The sequence below is a fragment of the Sciurus carolinensis genome, chromosome 8 (assembly GCF_902686445.1).
Source record: "Sciurus carolinensis chromosome 8, mSciCar1.2, whole genome shotgun sequence".
Taxonomy (NCBI): domain Eukaryota; kingdom Metazoa; phylum Chordata; class Mammalia; order Rodentia; family Sciuridae; genus Sciurus; species Sciurus carolinensis.
The window spans coordinates 82,677,205-82,698,823 of NC_062220.1; the positions used below are offsets into that span (position 1 = coordinate 82,677,205).

The 21,619-nt window shown below is 34.0% G+C and overlaps 1 protein-coding gene across 4 annotated transcripts in view; it reads right to left on the reverse strand.

Annotated features, from left to right (window-relative positions):
• Hycc1 (hyccin PI4KA lipid kinase complex subunit 1) overlaps nt 1-21,619 on the reverse strand; it is a 105,151-nt gene that overhangs the window by 43,326 nt on the left and 40,206 nt on the right. For 3 of the 4 annotated variants that reach the window (XM_047562373.1, XM_047562370.1, XM_047562372.1), the window contains exons 3-10: nt 21,064-21,165; nt 15,359-15,538; nt 14,361-14,441; nt 13,768-13,883; nt 13,282-13,377; nt 6,293-6,409; nt 2,937-3,024; nt 2,265-2,424 (exon numbers count right to left, since the gene is read on the reverse strand). In XM_047562373.1, the coding sequence (XP_047418329.1) occupies nt 2,265-2,424; nt 2,937-3,024; nt 6,293-6,409; nt 13,282-13,377; nt 13,768-13,883; nt 14,361-14,441; nt 15,359-15,538; nt 21,064-21,165 (940 nt within the window). The remainder of the gene's footprint in view (nt 1-2,264; nt 2,425-2,936; nt 3,025-6,292; nt 6,410-13,281; nt 13,378-13,767; nt 13,884-14,360; nt 14,442-15,358; nt 15,539-21,063; nt 21,166-21,619) is intronic. The other variant, XM_047562371.1, reaches the window with a different exon arrangement.

Sequence of the window (21,619 nt, forward strand, 5' to 3'; positions counted from 1 at the left end):
GCAGAACCCTGATAGAGTGGGTTACTATAAAGCAAGACTACCCACATGGTTGGCCCCTTCTGTATGCAGCTACTTCCCTTTCCTCTCCCTGACCATGTTGTGAACCAACCAAGAGGGCCCTTGCCAGATGAGGGTGCTCCAAACAGATGAGGCTGCCTGATTGTTCGGACTTTCAATCTCTAAAACTGTGAGCTGAAAAAATTTCCTTTCTTTTTAAGTACCCAGCTTCAGGTATTTTGTAATAGCAACAGAAAACAGATTAACACAGCAGGAAAGTCAAGACTACCTTATAAAAGGAGAATGTAATCTATCTGTAGAGGTAAATAAGAAGGACCTTCAACTAGGAATATTGCCTGGTTCACCAGATGAAGGGAATTCACACTACAGAAGGTAGCAAAGAAGGCTAAGCTATATTCCGTATCTGCTCATGCACATGACCTGCTTTCTATGGTTCATTCTCTTCTATGACATTTTTGCTATCATAAGCAGGAGTTGCTTAAGTGCTAGAGTTGTGAGGCCTGAATAAGTATAGAGGAAAAGGCAATAAGAAGGCTACTTTAGTGAAGCTGTAGCCTTGAAACTGTGTACAACCCCTCAAGTGGCAGCCAAAATTGAACCTAGAGGATATGTAAGAACTTAATAGACAAAATATTTAAGTAGTCTTTTTTCTTGTTTTGGTAATTTTTTTCACCTACAAAATATTTCTGGGAAATAGCTTCCATTTTATCACAGGGTAATATCTCCTTCTGTTAAATGCACACTTGGACATGCACAAAGACACATACATGCACAAGAGAGCTTCAATATTTTTTACATTTTTAACTGTAGGACATACATCTCCCCCCCAACTCCCCAAATGTCCCCCTAAACAGCAAGAAGAAAGTAGAAGAGAAAATTCATTCTTGTATTTCCTGTAGCAGTATTTTGGGACCAAGTACTGTAGGGTATGGTTTGTTGTTTCTGTGCCTATTTTCACACAGAAGCAACAAACACTTCACACATTAAAGTCATCTAAATATCGATCTTTAGAGACCACCATATCTAATTACATTACTTTCTATCTATAATACAGTTTCATTCAACAGCATATTTATTGAAGAAACTGAAGTATGTTTAGATTTTGTTATGTTTTAAATACCATAATTTGTCTTGCTAATTACAAACGTCACCACTTCTATTATGCCTTCTTATTGGACTTTTAGAAACTGTCACACTAACTTAAAAACAGAAAATGAGCAAACATGATCACTGGTTAAACAGAATAAGTTCATCCTCATTCTTTTTTGCACACAATCCCCAAGAGTGTCTGAAGGAGAAAATGGCAACTGTTCTCATTAGCTTTCTACTCCACCATACATAACCTCTTCCTTCTCACTTTCTCCTTTTCTCTATAGATACCATAGAGGCAGCTGTACTCAATACAGTACACCAAAAGGAGCTACCATTTTCACCCCGTTTATAAGAGAAAAATAGAGATCCAAATTTGTTTTACCCCTAATACATATTTTGCTTGTGGCAAAAAGGTGGTTTCTTGCCTCTCATCCAAAGGTCACCTTCTGAGGAAGGTGATAATAACCTTCTTCGTGCACTGATTCTTGCCACTACAATGAATTCTAGGTAAGAGAAAGGTTATAAAAAGAATAAGCAATTAAATAATAATAAAAAAAAGACAAAGGAGAAAAATGGGAAAGTATTGAGAAGATCATGATGAATAAAATTAGTTTCCAGTAAAACTTTAAAATAATAAAATGAAGCAGACAACAAGAAATATTAACACAAACAATCTCAAAAGAAAATTAATGTAAAAAATTGGAAATGCCTAGGGTTGCATCAATATGACTTCTTTACCAGGAAGTCCGGACAAGATGTTTAAAGTCCCTTTTGGCTGTTCTGCTTAAATATGCAAATTTACCTGCTAAGGAGTTCATTGAGAAATGAGAAGCATTTATTAAGAGAATATCTGCAAGTAAGAATAGAAAACCAAAATGCATGAATAATTTAAAATGCATTTTTCTTACTTTCCTATTCTATTGAAATCAAACTTAAAACCTAATACAATTTTTAAATACAATTTTGTTCATATGTGTACCATAAGGGGCTCCATTTCCCTTGTCTATTGCTTCTAGATGATAAATTAAGAGTTAAAGTAACTCAGTAGCCCTTTCTTCCACGATACTATTTCCTAAAGTTCTAGCACCGCAAGGGCAGAGTAGAATGTAAAAGCGCCACAGATGCTCTAAATGGAAGAGTTATGTATTTCTTACCATGTCTTTTCCACCTATGACCTCTTATTGACATGCTGGTTACTGCATTTCTTGATATTCTAGAGGAAGTGGGTGTGATTTCAACTTGAATACACCTTGTACCTTCCTTACTAGATTTCATGGCACCATGAGGCAATGAAGCCTTTATTGCATTAGCAACCTAGGAAGGAATAATACAGTTTGAGATTGACATTAACAGATGTACTATTTTGCCCTTAGATAAAACATGAATCTAAATATTAAAAGGTTTATAAAAAGAACACTCTAAGGCATTCCATATGATGATACATAAATCCTCTAGAATAAGGAGTAAGAGGTTCAGAATGAAATTTACAGTTGAAAACAATATGTATGTGATGACGTTAAAAATTTTAAAACATTATATCAGGCTTCCTAATGTCTATGCTAATTAATAAATGCACTAAAATATGTTAAGGAAAACATTCTTGTTAGTAAAAAAAGAAAAAGACTATCACATATCTAAGAAGTTCATCTAATGAAATTTTAAAATTGTAAACATATCCCTTTAAGTGTAAAATTTTCCATATATAACAAGAGCTGAATCACTGAGTAGTAATGACATATCAAAGCACTATGAGTGACTTCTTCTCAATTTTTAATTCTAAATCAAAAAAGCATAAATTTAAAAATCTATATAAGTGAGGCACCTACCAGCAATGGCTCTGGATATAATTCTAGCTGGGCTCTGTATGTAATATCATCCAATGCTTTTTGAGCTAGATCCCATTCTCCATTATATCTACAAAATTAAGTGAATAAAATGAAGTACTATTGTTTTTAGTTAATTCTATATAATTAAACAAAATGCAATGAACTATTTACTGAGGAAAATAACGGATCACATTAGCACATTGCTTAACATTCTACTCTCCTTAAAAATGAATTTTTAAATCTTTTGAGTTCCTTTCAATTGTATCTGAAAGCCTATTAATAGCAAAGAAAACTTTATAGATGTACATTTCTTCTCTAAAGAACATGATATTTATAGAACAGAAATAAAAAAATCTAAGGCAATTTCAAAGCATTTTATACTTTTAAAGCAAACCAGAACATAATAAATTATATACCTTAGAATAACGTTCAGAACACTTAATGGTCAAATTATTCGGTAACCCCTGTGGTTTTTAATGAGAACCAATCACTATTCAGTATCCTGAGTAGTTATTTCTTTGCATGCTGATGGCTATTTAGAAGTATACATGGCATATGTTGCAAAGTGAGAGAGATGCTAGGGGGGAAAGTGTATGTATGTGGGGGTGTGTAACATATAAGAATAATTTTCAAAGATGTGCCAAACCCTTCCTAACTGTCAGCTAAATAATAGAGGTAAACAGATATAATGAACTGGTCATCTGTCAACAAAATAGAGAGGCATGAATGACATCAAGAATGGAATGAGGCCTAAACAACTGGAAAGAGCATTACTTACATCCTAAAACCAAGATAAATCGGGTTTTTAGTCTTCAAAATCATAACCAAATAGTCTGAACCCTAAGATGTGGCCACAATACAAAATACGCATTTTGCACTGAATTCAGTTAAACTTCTTAACAAATTCCTAAAAGCCAAAGTGCTGAAAGCATGGCTCACAGGTTAGCAGGAGAGTAAAATGTCTTGGGAATCACTTATCCTCTCAGGCTCTTCTCCATACCCCTCTTACAGAAGCTCACAAGAAGTACTGGAAACAAGGCAGGGAACCAGTGAAAGCTGCCCTTGGTAGTATAGGGATGAAGGACCTGAATGGCCACTCACATGGGAAGGGCACAAAGATTCAACCAGACCCTTTTCTCACATGGAAAATTTTTTTTCAAAGCTTCCAGGGGAAAGAGCAGCAAACCTTTTCACCTTAGGCATAGGTGAAGATTGATTGTGGTTCTGAGGGAAAGAAAAAGAAAATTTTAAACCTCATTCTATGTGAGATCACTAGGGGTTGCTTACCAATAGAGGGGCAGGATCACTGAGAAATTCAGGGACAAGAGGCCTGCCAAGAGCTGAGGCTGGGCCAGGACAACAGAAAACACTGCTTCCTACCACATCCCCCACCCCATCACCTGCAGACTACTGCACACCTACAAACAAACAGCATTCTAGTGCTGGAGGAGGGGAAGAACATGGACAGAGACAAAGGAAAACTGAAAACTGACAGTACAGCAGGAATATGGAAGAAAGCCCTCCAGCAACCCAGCTCCCACCCTAAATACCAGGTAGAACTAGAGGAAAGGGAAGTAAGTGGTATCCTGGAGGTAACCATAGCAACGGCAAAATTCAACCCCCTCTCGCTCACTCCTGCCCATAACTCCACCAGCAGCCTAAAAGAAAAGAGTCATGCCCATTTTCAGGCATAAATATTTACTTCGGTCTCCACTGTCCTATCCCTGTCCTATCATAAACAATCAAAAATTTACAAGGCATACAAAAATCAATCCTGTTAAAAAATAAATCAATTACTAGAACCAAATTCAGAGATGATCTATGTTGAAGTTGTCAGGAAAATTAACAACATGCACAACTATGAGTTGACATGGGAACTATGAGTTGAGTGAAAAGGCTAGAAATAAAACAGTAACAGAGATGAAGAATACCCTCAGTGGCCTCAAGTAGGCTACGTCAAGTCTACAAATTTGAGAAAAGAATAAGCTAATGTGAAGATAGACTAACAGAAATTACTCAAAATGAAACACAAAGAATAGAGATCAGAAAAATAGATCAGACATTAAAGAACTGTGGGACCATATGAATGATCTAACACAAGGATCAAAAACATTTTTTTAAAGGACCAAACAAATATTTCAGAGCTTATGCGCCATACAGTCACTGTCACAACTACTCAATTCTGCCAAAGCAGCACTAAAACAGCCCTGGTGAGATGTAAACAAATGAGCAAGACTGTATTTCAGTTAAACGTAACAAAAACAAGCTGCAGGTCAAATTTGACCTAAAGACCGTTAATTCCGCCTTCAGCCAAGAAACGTAGGATCAATCAGGGAAAATTAAAGTGTCAAGTGAATATAATCCAAAGTACAGTATGATATGTATGATAAGAGAATTATAAAGAAAAAGGTAGGGTCCAAAGAAATAACTAGTCCCTATCTAAGTCATTAGGTAAGACTGTATCAATATTAGAAATTAATAGTAAATTAACAGCAAACTACTTCTGATCAAAGGGATTCTAAAATGCTTTGGAAGAGCTAAAATTTCTAGAAACAGTAAAAGACATTCATTAGGGGAAACAACCTATTTGGAATTTATTGCAAAAAAAGAGGATTGAAGAAAAAGGGACAATGAATATATTATGGTATTCATTTTCATTCTGTCCTTGAATTAAAGAAAAATGAAGTGTCTATAATCCCAGATACTCCAGAGGCTGAGGTGGAAGGATCACTGGAGACCAGGAGTTCAAGTCTAACCTGAACAACATAACAAGACTTTCCCACTTTCTCCCTCTCTCCCTCTCTCTCTCTCTCTCTCTCTCTCACACACACACACACACACACACACGTGCACACCCACACGCACACACAGGTAAGTCAGGCTTGGTAGAACACGCCTATAATCCCAAATATTCTAGAGGCTGAAGGCAGAAGGATCATGAGTTCTAGGTCAGCTTGGTCAACATAGAAAGACCTCATCTCAAAAGGAAAGGAAAGGGGGCTGAGATTGTAGCTCAGTGGTAGAGCACTTGCCTAGCAAGTGTGAAGCACTGGGTTCAATTCTCAGCACCACACACAAATAAGTAAATAAAATAAAGGTCCATTGACAATTAAAAAATTATTTTTAAATAAGAAAAAGAAAGGAAGAAAAATGACAAAATATTTTAGTTGGTTTCAAATTCTTCAGAGGTTTAAAAGATATGCTTTAAATAATAAAACTATTAAGATGTTGATTCCTATTCTTTTATAAAATATGCTAATTGTTAATCTTTTGAGATTATAATATAGTAAAAATAAATTAATAAGCTAAATTTTTCTAGAAATCAAAGATTTGTTTTGTATATGAGATAAACTTACAAGGCAAAATAAATTCCTGTTAACATTTGCACCATGAATCCTGAAGAAACTGGTATCCTGCTACTTACACCTTTGTATTTTCTTACATGTTGTCGAGGATATCCACAAACACAGATTCTAGAAAGACCAAAACAAATATATTTGCAAAATTCATAAATGTTTAAGTAATATAATTTTAAACATTTATAAGATAATAACACATTAGGTATATTCTTATAACAAACCTCATGGTATCTATAATATAAGAAATCATTCTAAATAGAACATTTGTTTGCAACATTTTCCTGAATATGTTAGACTGGGAAAAATTTATAAAGTTAGAGGAATGCTGATATAAAGTAAGTGAACCAGATTCATTTACTGATTGGTCTAATAAATTTGGGCAATTCAATTATTAGTAATTTTTGACAACCACAAAATATATTACACAGAATTTGTCATCAATGGATCTGCAGTATGATGGTCAATTCCTGACAAAGTTTTTGATACAAACTTCAGGATCAAAAATATTACTATAAATTAGATTCAAAACTCATGCAAAAATTTCAGATAGATTATTCAGAATGTTATGATACAATTAAACTTGATGTTTTGAAAGTATAAATGACAGAAAAGAACTGTATAAAACAACACATCCAGATGATCCCACTTTGTAATAAACAAAGAAGTATCTAGTATGTCCCAAAACTAACATCTACACAGTCATAGTTATCTCTGATCTGTGGGATCAGAGATCTATTTTCTACTTTGTTTATATATATTTACTAAATTTTCTACAACAAACATGCACTTCTTTTAGAATGATAAATTTCTATTTTTAATAAATTTACTAGAAAACAGCCACTTTCTCATAATATGTTATATTTGATATAATATAGAAATAATTAATATAGTACTACCCAATAGACTGTAATCAGTTACCCACTTTCTCCTTTGATCACTGCCTAGAACTTAGTACTTAGCCTCCACTCAATAATTCTATAGCTTTACTTCAAAATGCCCAAGTATCACAGACCATTTCAAAAGTATCTCCCTGGGACTGTTTTTAATCCAAAGCAACTTTACAAATATATTTGATATTAAGAGGATCTCAGAGTTCTTTAAAACTGAGAATAAAAAGTAAGAGGGAGCCTGATGCCATGACTCACGCCTGTAATCCCAGCTGCTCAGGAGGCTGAGGCAGGAGCATCATGAGTTCAAAGTCAGCCTTAGCAACTTAGCGAGGCCCTAAGCAATTCAGTGAGACCCTGTCTCTAAATAAAATATAAAAAAGGGTTGGGGATGTGACTCAGTAGTTAAGCTCCCCTGAGTTCAATCCCTGGTACCCCCACTCCTGCAAAAAAAAGTAAGCGGGAAAACAGAAAAATTAGCTGCATGTGAAATAAACAAAATCAACTCTGATTTTGTTTGAAATTACAAAAAAAATTATCTCCAAACTAGAATAGGGACTCATCTTACTCTTATTATCTAAAGAAGCAAATTGAATTTTACTATTTTACTTTACCATAGAGATGGTAGCAAATAATAGAGAACCAATGTATGAAAAGACAGAATTTTTCCATTTAATCCGTTTATCTATTCAGTAAATGCTTATTAGAGATTGATATTGTGCCAGATACTAGGGATTCAAATGAAAGATGTAGTTCCCATAGGGATTCACAATTGAATCATGAAGAATGTGCAGTAAGCAAATATTTGCAATGAACAAGTTCCAGAGTTGGCAAGAGAAGAGAATGAACCTCAGGTGGAAGAAGTGGATGATCAGAAAGGGCTTCTCAGAGAAAGATTCCTTTGACCTGAGCTTCGAGGAAAAAGTGATATTTTCAATTTGGAAAACAGGAAAGGGCAAAGGCAGAGGAGAAATGAACAATGTGACACTGAGGAACCCTGGGGAAATTCTAGTCAGATAAATCGGGGGACACTAGCTCCCAAATTAGGAACTTAATAAAGACTGCATCTTCTACTGCTCTCTGTAAGTGAAAGCGACACACTACAACTGCAATCAAGTAATTGAAGGAAAGGTTATTTTGACTGGATTGTGAAGGATGGATAAAATTTAGATAGGTTTGAAAGAAGTTTTCAAATAAAATAAGCAGCAATGGAAAAATCAACCTTACGTTCTTTTTAATAAGGAATGACCCGATACTAGATATGCTGTAGAAAAACTGGAACAGTGATAGCAAACAGGTTGGGGCTAGGAGAGAAAGTGATGTTGTGCAGCCATGGACAATGTGTGTGCTCATCACTGGAGAGCACGATATATAATAGTCATTTACTAAATCACAGCAGAGTGGCCGACATTGTGTTGAGACTGTGTGTTTGTATATACATGTGTGCTTCATATGTATACCAAATTTTACTAGTCAGGAAAATGAATCCACCAGAAGGATTACTTGCACAAAGTTGCCCTTAACAGTCACAAAACAAGAAGAAATCTGTTTAGGTAGTTAGGAAGATTGACCTAGAAATGAGAATAGAAATAGGCTTCACTATAGGTACCCAGGAACAAATATATTGACCAGGAATTCATAGTGGTTCATATCCAAGATGGTCAGCTAGATGACTTGCCAACAGAACAAAATCAAGGGAGTCCCTTAGATAATGGAATAGAATTAAACTTAACAGATGAGTACAGTTTCACATTTAATACTTATATTCCACATTAAAAAGCAAGATAACACCAAGAGGTTAAGCACTAGCTTAAGGCACATGGTGAGGTAAGCTATGGAGCCCAAAGGCGAACCTAAAGAGTCTGGCTCAAGAGTCTGTGCTCTGAATCCTACTGTGTGCCTCTGTTAAGAATTCCTTTGTATCAGAAATACTTTCTCCTTAGGAAATTCTGACATTATGAGATTTATTATCACATGACTACCTCATAGCATAAATAGATGTCAAATTAAAAGTGGCCTTAAGAGAATTGTGAATATATTATACATATGCTTTCATGGCCCATGGTATGTAACATGCTTTTTCAAAATTACACTGGTTTGATAAAACAATAAAGCACCAGATGGATCGTATGCCTACCATAGATAAAACACTAACTTCCATATAACTAATAAATAATCCATTTCTAAATGATAAAAGGATTAGAAAATGTACAGAAATATAATTACAGAGGAAACAGCAGCAGGAATTCAAATGTTCCTTAAAAGAGAAATTTGAAATATTGGCAGAAGCTATCTATAGTATGTATAAACAAATGAAAGTTCAATTTTTAAAAGTCCAATCTGAGTGTATAACCAAATGTAATTATAACAGCAGAGAAAGATGTTGGGAGCTGACCAACTGGGCAATATTATAACAAATGTCTAAAAATACAAAAATGCCAAGTCCCTCAGTATTTGCAGGAGATTGGTTCCTGAATCTGTGGATACCAAAATCCAAGGATGCTTAATATAATGCTTATATAAAATGGTATAGTATTTACATACAACCTATGCATATCTTTCCATATACTTAAAATTATTTGTAGATTACTTAGGATGCCTAATACGATGTAAATGCTATATAAATAATTGTTATACTGTATTGATTAGGAAATAATGATAAGAAAAAGTCTGTACATGTTCAGTAAAGACATAATTTTGTTTCAAAAAAAAAAAAGCAAGAAAAGCCATCTGTTGAACAGTCTTGTATTAATAGAGATGCCTGATAAGAAAAAAGAAAAGGAATTATTTTCCCCAACTTAGAAGACTCTGGAGTACACAAGCAAGACTTTATTCATAGTGTTGACAAAAAATACATTTTAGCAGTGTCATATAAATGTTTAGTCCTAATAATGAATAAAAACTTGTTGGCGACAAATTATTCAGTTTAGTTCCTGCTCACTTTCAGATCACTTTTTCAAGTGGTCCACACACACCATGCAGGAAATCATTACCCATCAGTCTGAACCAGGAAGGCAAAGCTTGCAGTAGCTGAACAGATTTTTGTTCAGTGGAATGGATTTGTGTGTATATGGGTGGAGGAGAATGGGAAGTGTCCAAGATTGCTTAAATAATTACAACAATTCATTCCAATCAGAAGATTAAAATGGAATGGAACAGCTGGGCATGGTGAGGTACACCTATATAATCCCAACTACTTGAGAGGCTGAGGCAGGAGGATTGCAAGTTCAAGGCCAGCCTCAGCAACTTAGCAGGATCTGCAGCAATTTGGCAACACCCTGTCTCAAAATAAAAAGGGTTTGGGATATAGCTCAGTAGTAAAATATCTCTGGGTTCAATCCCAGTTAAAAGAAAAAAAAAAAAAAAAGGAAGACCTTTATCATTGAATCTAGTTCAGATATTACATGAAATTTTACTAGTTGTGTTTATGTATCCTTCTTCCTACATGACAGTCAATCATTTTGGTATAATCATCAACAACCATTACATGGCCAAAGGACTAGATTTGCCCCACAACCATGTGGTCACTTTCATGTCTGGGAAACCCTGCACCAGCACCACCATCATCAGGAGCTCATAGCCACTGTCATCATTTATAACTTGCCTTCTGTCATCAACTTTCTTCCCATAGCCATGAACTAGACTTAGTTTGACTAAATTTCAAGTGTTCTCTAATTCTTTCTGATTCATCTTCCAAACCTACAAAGTGTCTGAATTAGAATGTTTCATAATTGATTAAGGAAGCCAGGAGTTAATGAATAACTTGATTTCACCACTCAGGATAGAGGAATAGGGAATCTAAAATAAAAATTAAAAACCTAAACAACTAAAAGAATAGGAATGACAATTTGATAGAGTTCCTCTTAAAGAATGGCTTAAGAGTTAGCAAAATTTAAACAGTTTAAATCTTTTGAAGTACTCAGATCTCTTCCCTCACCCACATTTCCTTATAGCTGGTGAACACAGAAATAATTTCTCTTGAGGCATAAAGTAATCTAATACATTTCTACTAAAATCTTCCTTGGCCAAAATTCTACAGCTAGAGAAACAAAAGCCAATCTACATTTCTCTGTTTTCAAAAGGGACTTTTACTTCTCTTCTTCATTGAAGGGTTACTCAGTTCCATGTTTAATAATCTGGCATATTATTGATTTTCTATCCATAATGTAAAAGTAATTCTATTAGAAGGCAGTGTATTAGAGTTACAGAGGACAAAACCAGCTATACATGTTCTTTCCTAACTTTTTCATCAGTGGTTTTGGGAAAACATCCGCAGTGGTTCTTACTAGGGTAGTATTAGAACAACTATGGGGCTTCAAATATATGTATTACACATAAATATAAATAAACACATATTCACTCACACACACACACACACACACACACACACAAACGTGCACATAACATATTCCTGGGTCCTATCATCTGAGACACTGCTTCACAGTTTCAGATTAAGATCTGGACTGTGTAGTGTGTTTTAAGTTCTACAAGTAAAAACTGCTATATCAAGTTTCTCCTTAAACTAGTATTTCTGAAGTATTGATCCCTATACACATTTTAGTACATAACAAAGTATTCACTGGACCACAGTGAAGTCAGAAACAAGGAAAGCTAACCTTAACTCATTTTTAATTTCTAAATTGTCCTTCCCTCCCAATTTTTTCCCTTTCTGATTTTAAAATAGTCTCCCTTGGGGCTGGAAATGTAGTTCAAGGCACTGGGTTCAATTCACAGCACTAAAAAATAAGTCTCCCTTTTGTTAAATCATAAATAATGTTGATGTTAGATACTTAAAACAACTTAGTAAATAAAAAGTTGGCAACACTATGTAGATAAATACATACTCCACCTTTTTTTTTAGATTTTTGTAGATCTGTGGAATTCAAGTCAGGCACTTCTGCCTTTAGAAGATTTAATACAAGGAATATATCAGCAAGACTCCGTAAGTGGAAGAGATAGTACACTGTATTATCCTTCAAGTTTGCTGTAATTCATAATTCAGGAATTATCTGAAAGATTCTTCCTACTTTATCTTCTCTAACAAGTCCCTTGTCTTTTTAACTCCTTTCTCAGCTGATCTTACATGATCAAGTTCTGCTTTTCTGTTTGTTTTATTTTAACTGATTTGATTTCTAAGTATTGCTCAATAGATCACCCCCTGCCCCCTGCTAAGTTTTGTATTCTAAATAATTTCCCCAAATATAAATTGTTTTCTACAACTTCCTTAATTCTATAATTTCTCTCACTTATTTGAGCTATCAAAAGCAATAATCTCTCATTTTTGTTTCTTTTTTTTTTTTAAGGTAACATGTTCATTACAGAACAGTAGAGAATCATGGAAAAAATCAGAGGAGATAACAGAGCAGAGGGCAGAGGTAGGTGAGCTATTATGTTAAAGAACAGACTTGTACAATATAAGCTTATCAGTAACAATAAAAACTAAAAGGAAAAATACTTTCCAAACCTTCAAATAAATCATAATTCCACAAATTAGAGATAACCATTGTCAACATTCTTGTCATATTCCACAAGTGTAGGGATCATAATATACCTTATGGTATATATGGTTGTCATCATCCTATAGATAGTGTTAGATATTTGAAAACTATTAAATACTTGTAGATAAGAAGTTTTTAATATTTGCATAATATACCCAAGAATATTTAATTTATTTAACCAACATTTTAACTCAATTTTTCTTTGAAAGGGAAAACAAAAACATGTATCTCCTACTTATTTCTTGGTACCAAATGAAAAGATGATAAAAATAAATAAATAAAAGCAAACAACACAACAAAAAGCCTGACCACACTCCAAAAATTGTAAGGTCATAAGCATTCTATCCTTTTAGACATGCAGCATAATCCTTTTTTTGATTAAATATTCCTTATGTGATTCAGCTTGACATTCTCCATCATGTATTTTGGGGCTATCACTTAATAGGGAACTTTCTATGTGTTCTATAGGCTGAGCTTCATAGGACCTTACTTAATATTTTAAACAAACAATCACATAAAACAAAAATAACTGAGGTATGTAACAAACTAATAATCCTAGATTAATACATTCTGATATTAAAAACATTAAATTTCAATTTACCTTGAACAAATTTGACACAGTGATTGAAGAGAAACACTGGGCATATAGGTTAAGGCAGCGTTGTAACACAGCAAAAGGAATGTCAACACTTCAAACCTGAGGAGGAGACAAAGGAATGCTAACACAACTTCAGAATTCTAAGAAGCCAACTATAACAGGGCAGAAGGCATCTTAGGTGAGCTATTATGTTAAAGAACAGACTTATATACCATAAGCATACCAGGAACAATAAAAGCTAAACGGAAAAAGGATTTTCCAAGAGGTAACAGCCATACGCAACATCTTAAAAACTCAATGTTTCAGATGACATTTGAAGCAGGGTGCAATGACAAATCTAGATGTGTTTTTCTCTTCTACAAAATGACTCAATATTCAAATAAGTTGCTACATATAACTCATTAAACATTATTCAAAATTTTCCTAAAATCTTTTTTTTTTTTTTTTAATTATTGTGGTAGCAGAAGAAGTTTTGTCTCCACAGCCTACCTATTCTGTGCTGTCAGCATCTCCCTCTGAGGATGAGGTCCACTGTACACGACTTTTGACAAACCATGCTGGGAGAGTGCACTCTCTGTCAGAGCCATGGATCCAATGCTGGAAGGCTAAAGAAAAGGCATTTGAACAAAGGAGAAAACAGTCATTCTGTATCATACCAAGAGTGGCTACTAGAAACATAAATCTTAATCTTCACAATACCTACGAAATGTTCTGCTCAAAGATCTAATAAAAATTAAAAACCAAATCACAAATGAGAAATAAAAATAGCTTAAGTTCCAAATATTCTACCCTGGAAATATACAACTACCATGTATAAAAAAATTTAGATTAGTCTTACCTAAAAGAAATAGCAAGTATTTCAAAAGTAATACTTTCAATAGATCTCTTAGTATCAGATTTTAGATCAATGCTTAATAATTTTGATTTTCCATTTCATCTTGGGAATAGTAAACACTTTGGTGCTTTATGTTTTTTTAGGCACTAAAAAATTATCAATATTTTTGCCTATAAACTATTGTCTAGTGTCTGATAATATCAAAACTTAGAACTCAATAAGCTTACTTTGATAAAACGTCACTTACTTCATGATATACAGATGGTTTGGATAAAGATGGAATCGTAAAACTCAATACTTTGCTATGTCCCTGTTTGTCAACTATTTCCTACAAAAGTGAAAGAAAAATACCTTAAAGTATTTACTTATATACACATGAATTTAAAAATGAAATTTAAATTGTTAGACTAAATGGTTTTAAAAGACCTGAGTAGAAAATTTTCAATTGTTTAAACTCTTAGACAATGATAATCCATTATCAATTATTCATAAATAATGGTAGTTTAAAAGTACATTCTTCTACATTTAATGTAAAAGTAGGGCTGGGGTATAGCTCAATTAAAAAGTGCTTGTCTCACATGTGCAAAACCCTGGGTTTAATCCCCAGTCCTGAAAAAAAATTCTAAAATAAAGGTAATACATAGTTTCTAGGATGACTTGAGATACAGGTATAATATCTTAATTATCATTGATCTTCTTCATGCAACAAGCTACATTTTCTGAATTAATCAATGATTTAAACATAAAATATGTCAAGAAAAGAATCTTAAATTTCCTTTCCATACAAAAAATACAAACTATTAGTATCTAGAACATCATCATAATTACTACACAAAATTATTAGTAATGTAGAATACATGTAAAACAAAGATAAACTCTGGAGACAGTACAGATTTTATGGAACTATGACTGGTGAATATTAGACTAAATCTTTTCTAAATTTTTTGAGAAATAACCTATAGAAAAGTTTAAATGGTTATTAATTTAAAATCTTATGCAACATTAATATTTTGCAGGCACTGCTATAAAAGTTCTGAAATGATCTGCTTTTCAGCCTTCAATCAATCCATAAAGTTATGTTTAAGTAATTATATGTATAACTGTAGGGTTCCCAATCTCCATAAAAAGTTATTTTAGGGAGAATATATAAGAACAATACTAGTTTTACTAAAACAAAAAGTTGTTGCAAAATTACATATTTGATTTTACCAAAAAAAGCATCTTGTTAAAACATTAAATACAAACCAAATTGTAAACCCCTAGAAGAAGAGCTTCAATACATCCACTGCTATGCACATTTCTGCTGGCTGAGACTGCAAGGTAGCACCAAATCAGTTCTGGGAGAAACTGCAGTGTAAATCGAAGCAACTGTTCCTCTCCACTGCGATAGAATTCAAAGAGCTGGTGACAGACAGGTTCTAGCAACTGGAAGAAAGAAGAAATGTTAGTTCAAGAACTGAATGACACTGTTATATAAAATATGAAAGATTTTCTCAGATTGGTACTACAGAAATACATTAATGCTTTAATTTTTTAAGCAAAAGTATTCACTGCTAAGCTATTAATAAATCTTTTGAATTCTGTTGTAAGGACAAATGGTAATGCAAATGTTATGGACTTATGTTATCTTTGACATATTCTCTAACTCTGATATAGTATTGTTATTTGAAACATGTCTTTGAATGTCTTGTAATAGCTAAGTTATAGACATTTCTTCCTTAAGGCCTTTCTTCCTAGAAAATTACTTGCCAATATAAAAATGTTTGACTACAGGATAGAAGAAGTTGAAATGGAAATCCTGGACAGTTACTGTCCCACATCACTCCTGGGTTTTTAATTAGGACTATTGTGACAGCAATGGCTGGTGTGCAGGGTAGCTAAATAGTTACAGAGTCCCTAAATCTAGATTCCTATCATAACCATGGTTAATTGTCTCTTAATCTAAACACTGCTATAGTTTTTAGACATAATTTTTATAATTCTCTATAACGTTTTCCTCTCCTTCTCACTACCAATTTTATCAAATTAGTAGAACTGACTGCATCTTTATAATACTCTTTTTAATAAACATGCAAAAGGCAAGATAAGAGACCCACTTAGGTAAGTGTTGCCTTAAGGTCTATATAAATATCATACACAAATCATGAACAAATCTGTCAAGAGATTAACAAAGTTTTTCAAGGAAACTATCAAGTTATTGGATTTTTCAATAAATTATACTTTACTAACAGGCAATAGATTTGAGTCAATTAACTAAATAAATTTTCTATTACCAATAATTGTAGTGAATATAAGTCAATTGATAGTAGATACTTTTATTTCATATAAGTCAAATATATAAATAATATAAAGTCAATATTATTTGTACAAATTTTAACAAAATTTACACTTCAATAAACATTGACTACATTATAAAAGTCTCTCCTATTGAAAGATTAACTTCTAACAGCTACTCTTCCATAAGGAATAGTTTTTCCAATCTCCAGTGGTCTTTGGAGGGTGTCCACCCTGGCCATGGGAAGATAACAGGAAATTGGAAGGCAGGAGGCATTCATAGATGTCAAGAAAAGGTTTCAGGGTAGAAACTTGGAAGAATGGGATTAGAAGTGTCAGGAGGAAAGACTTGTAGAGGAAGGTCTAGCTTTTGGAAGAGTTTTTAAATTTTTTCTTTGTAGACTAGCCAAAGTAATCTTATAATAACCCTCATTTCTAAATCCCTGGGCAAACTTTGATTAAATCAATTCATAAATCTTGATAAGCCTAATAAGTGTTTGCAAATTGGAAAATTTATTAAAGACAGTCCACTGGAATATATATTCAATTTTAATCAAAACATACTCAAAGGCTTTATAAATAGTTCCAAATTCCAAATTAAAAGGGTTTTTGCTTAATGAAAGCAGAATCAAATGAAGGTGAATTCAAAGGAAGGTAGAATTCATGTTGCAAAAAGATTAAAAGAAATTACCCATTTGAAACCAATACAGATAAATACCAAACATACCAACATCTGCTACAACTTGCAAACAACTTCCCACATATGAATCTGTTTAATTCCTACACCACTACAGGTAGAATAGCACTATCTACACTTTCCACATAAGGAAATTGATACAAAGAGGCTATCCACCATGAACAATATCACACAGCTCTCAAGGGCCAGAAAGGAGTCAGGTCTTTTGACTCCTTTACAACCACACCTTTAAAATATCATAAAAGAATAAAATAAAATATAATGTGGAAAATACAGGCAGTGTTTTACACACCTAACTTGAATATATTTGAGGCAAGCAATGAAGCATTAGAACATGCTGTGTTCCTAGAGTCTAGGTCAAATTTTTTAATGTACCTTCTCATGGAAAATTGCCATATATGACAACTGGATTTTTAAGTACTATTAAGAAAGAACTGCACCACAAGTATATTTTCATGTGTTAAGTGGGTTTTTATGAGTCTATCAAGAACCTAATCACCATTATTCTCTCCATTTTGACATACTTCCTGAGTTCTAAACTAATCTCAAATGAACTTCTACAAAAATCCATTCAAAAGTTAGAAGTCCATTTTTAAGAGAGATTTCTAAAGGTAAAATTGTGACACAAAAATATTCCTTAATCTCTAACATGGGAAAATGCTCTTAACCAAGTAAGCAAAGAGTAAAGTTTGAAAAAAAATTTTTATTGAACAATTACTGATGAATATTGGTAGGAAAAAGGTACAGAAAAGTTGTGAAGGTACCAGCAGTCAATTGCACCTGACCTCTCTCCCTCTCTCACCCTGGGCTTCCTACTCCTAGAATACCAAGGAGACTCTATGTGGCTCTTTAAACAAACAAACAAACAAAAAAAAAACCAGCTGATTTCATAACAGAATTGAGTTTTGTTATTCTCTAATTATATACTTATCTTCAAATTACAGTCAATAAGAAGCACCATTCAAGCAAACTGCAGGTATGCCCATACAAGCTGCCTCTCTGTACATGTCTTGAATACAACACACGTACCACGAGCCTTCTTGGAGAGCTCTTGCCTGCACTTCTTTCCTCTAATTGATTCAGAGGTTGACTTGACCATCACCTCCTCAGTCCCAACATACATATATCCCTTACTCTACTTTAATTAGCCTCATTGCTTTATTGTAGCATATATGATAGTATACATTTTTAGGTGTTTGTTTAATGTCTATTCCACCTACTAGAATACAAAGTTCTACATATAAGATGAAGAACATAGTCTATTTTGTTCTCTGCTATACTCCTATCTGATTCCTGACATATATGTTCAATAAATATTGATTAAATGGATAAAATTGAATAATATAAAAATACTATTAGTCGAATCCAAATACCAAATTTTCCAAGCTTCAAATAACACCAAAATCCCAAATTTCAAAAATGCCAAAGACAGTCAACTCTTCAGGAATATTTCCAAATTGAGACACAAAGCATTCTAAATAACAAAAGGGAGGCAACAATGTTAAAGGAGAGCACACTGTTACATTTTAGAAGACTTGGAAATAGGTTTGAAAGGCTGAGTTGTCTTAAGAATACACAATACGCAGGGTCTCAACCACATTAAGCAGGATAAAAACATAAGACAAACATATGTAAATCTTCCAAAACCAGTGCTTCTGCACATTTGACCCTTAGACTGAGGACCATTCACAAACTGTCACCAGTCCCCAACAACACAAACACAGAAATTGAGAGGAAAATTTAAACACCTTTAAAGCAACTTTATACTGTTGCAGCAACCAAGTGGTGATCAGCAGACTTACCCAACAGAGTATAGGTCAGTTAGGGATTATCAAATATGTGTGGTGCCTCACATCTGATGTGAGTTGTGTATTAGCCATGCTCATTATGTACAATATTATTCTGTGACAAATTGAAAACAATCTTTTAAAATGATCTTTCACCACAAAAAATTTGAGAAATATTACTCTGAACCACTAGAGCTTTTAGTCACTAAATTTATCTTAATAAAAGAAATGCTCTAAATTAACATAGCTACTCAGAAATTTATCCTACAAACTCTTTCCAAAGTAGCCTGGTTAAAACACATCTCAACAGAGGAATAATTTTTTAGGCCTTCCAAAATAATAAATAGTACCTGACAAACAAGATTTAATTTGTTAAAAAAAAAAATAGCTATACTTATTTTCTTTGGTCATGTAATTCTGAACCAAACATGGGAAACAAAAACAGTTTCCACCCAAATGTTTTTGTTTTTAAGGCAAACCTTTCATAAAAACAGGCTAATTGGGCACAGCAGCATGCACCTATAATCCCAGCTTCTTGGGAAGCTGAGGCAGGAGGATCACTTGAGCCCAGGAGTTCATGACCAGCCTGGGAACATAATGATACTCCATCTTAACAAATAAAACAAACAAATAAGACAGGTTATCTACACATTCTATAAAAATTAAGAAGCTTTGGGGGAAGAGGAGGAGATAAATCAAATGTTATTGTTATTCCAGTTAAAGTTCGTTGGCTTATCAATATAATCCCTGTAGCAGTTAAAATGTGTAATGAATGTATTTTATAGTATAATAACTAGAAGCTGGGTTATTCTACACCACCAACAAAAGAGATTAACTACTCAAATGACAAAAACCCTGGGATGGGTAGTTTTATTCTAAGGATACATGGATCCACATAAGACTAGATTCAGGCCTATGTCTCTTTACCACTGAATAATGAGATTAGTGTTGTTAGAGCCTATCACGTCATTTGCCAAACGCAAGAACAAAAGGAACTGTGCAGAGCCCTCTTCTGTACCCCACTTCTCTCCACCTACCGCAGCCCTATCCTGGTTCAGGTTCTCAGAAGCTCCCTGCTAGGCCATTATCATAGACAGCCCACTGTCTTCCTAATGATACTTTTCCCATTCTCCAGTCTACCCTCCACATAGCTACCTTCCAAAGTAATTATCTGACCAAGTCATCTCTTCAGTTGGGGGGGAAAAGTCTAAGCTGCTTAAGATGGAAATTGAGGCCCATCCTGGTTAGGCCTACAATTATCCTTCCAGCTTCGGTTCATGCCATTTGACCCTCTTCTTGTCAACTATTGCATTAGCCTATTTGCCTTTTTCCAAGTGCCACGCCTTTTTATTTCTCATGCTATTTTCAATCCTGTTCTATTTATACTGTGAGTAGTAGGATTTATAAACACCAGAATCTGGAGTATAGATTATCACCTTCAAATAAACTGACTTTTGGGAAAAAAAGAGGAGGAGGAAGGGGAAAGGCACCAGTCAATCCAAATTACTTATAACACCTTGTACTTTCTCAGGCCTCTGTGTACTATCCCCTCTCTTGGAATGTTCTTTGCCTTGCCTCCTGGAAAACTTTTCCTTGTACATGCTCTCAGGCTGTCTTGTGTTGCTGCTATAACAGAACACTAGAGGCTGAATAACTTAAAACAAATAGAAATTTATTTCCTCACAGTTCTCCAGGCTAGGGAATCCAAGATCAAGGGACTTCTTGCTGCATCATCCTACAGCAGAAGGTAGAAGAGCAAGAGGAGGCCCGACTGGCCCTTTTATAATAGCACCAGTCCCACCCACAAGGATGGAGCCCTTGTGGCCTAATCATCCCTTCAATGTCCCAACACTTAAGACTTGTTACAATGGCAATTAGATTTGGAGAGGACAAACGTGCACATCATAGCATTGACAGACTCAATTAAGCATTTCCTTGAAATCACATGTTTACTTATTTCCTCTTCATTTTTCCTTTCAGGATAAAGATCACGTGTTCGTTATTCATCTTGTGATTCTCTACTGCCCAGCATAGAAGGTAGCTTGCAATGGGCACACAGATATATTTGCTAAATGAATAAAATGTATGTAGTGACCTAGAGTTTTCAGGGCCACAGAGACATTTCACAATTAAAAAAAATCAGCAATTGATCAACTGAATGCTACTACGTAATAAACTGTAAGAGTACTTACCTCACTTTGTGGCTCCTGGATAACTTTATAGAGTGATGAAACTAAAGAACTCTTGTCTTTCAAATTTGTGGCATAATTTGGTAAAGATGTTTCTGGCAGTGTCTAAACAAATTAAAAAAAATACATTTTATTTTTACAAAATTCCAAAATAAGCAAAAAAAAAAAGATTAACTGTTACCAGAGACTGGAGCAATTGGTGGGGTGTGATTGGAAATTACTAATAAGGCACTGAGTTTCTTTGGGGGTGATGGGAATGTCCTGAATTAGATGCTGGTGTTGTTTGCAACATTGTGAGTGTACTAAAAACCATTGTATTTTCACCTTGAAATAGTGAATTTTATATGGTGTGAATTATATCTCAACAAATAAATTCAAAATAAAACAAAAATGTCTTTTATTTTCTTATTAATAGAAACATAAATTAACATCAAATCTTCACCTTTAATTAGTTTGGGGTTAGAAAGCAGAACTGTGTTTAAAGCTACAGATATATTTTTGTAGCACTGTATAAATTATAAATTTCATTAGCTATGTTGATCCTGCTTTATGTTTGTTA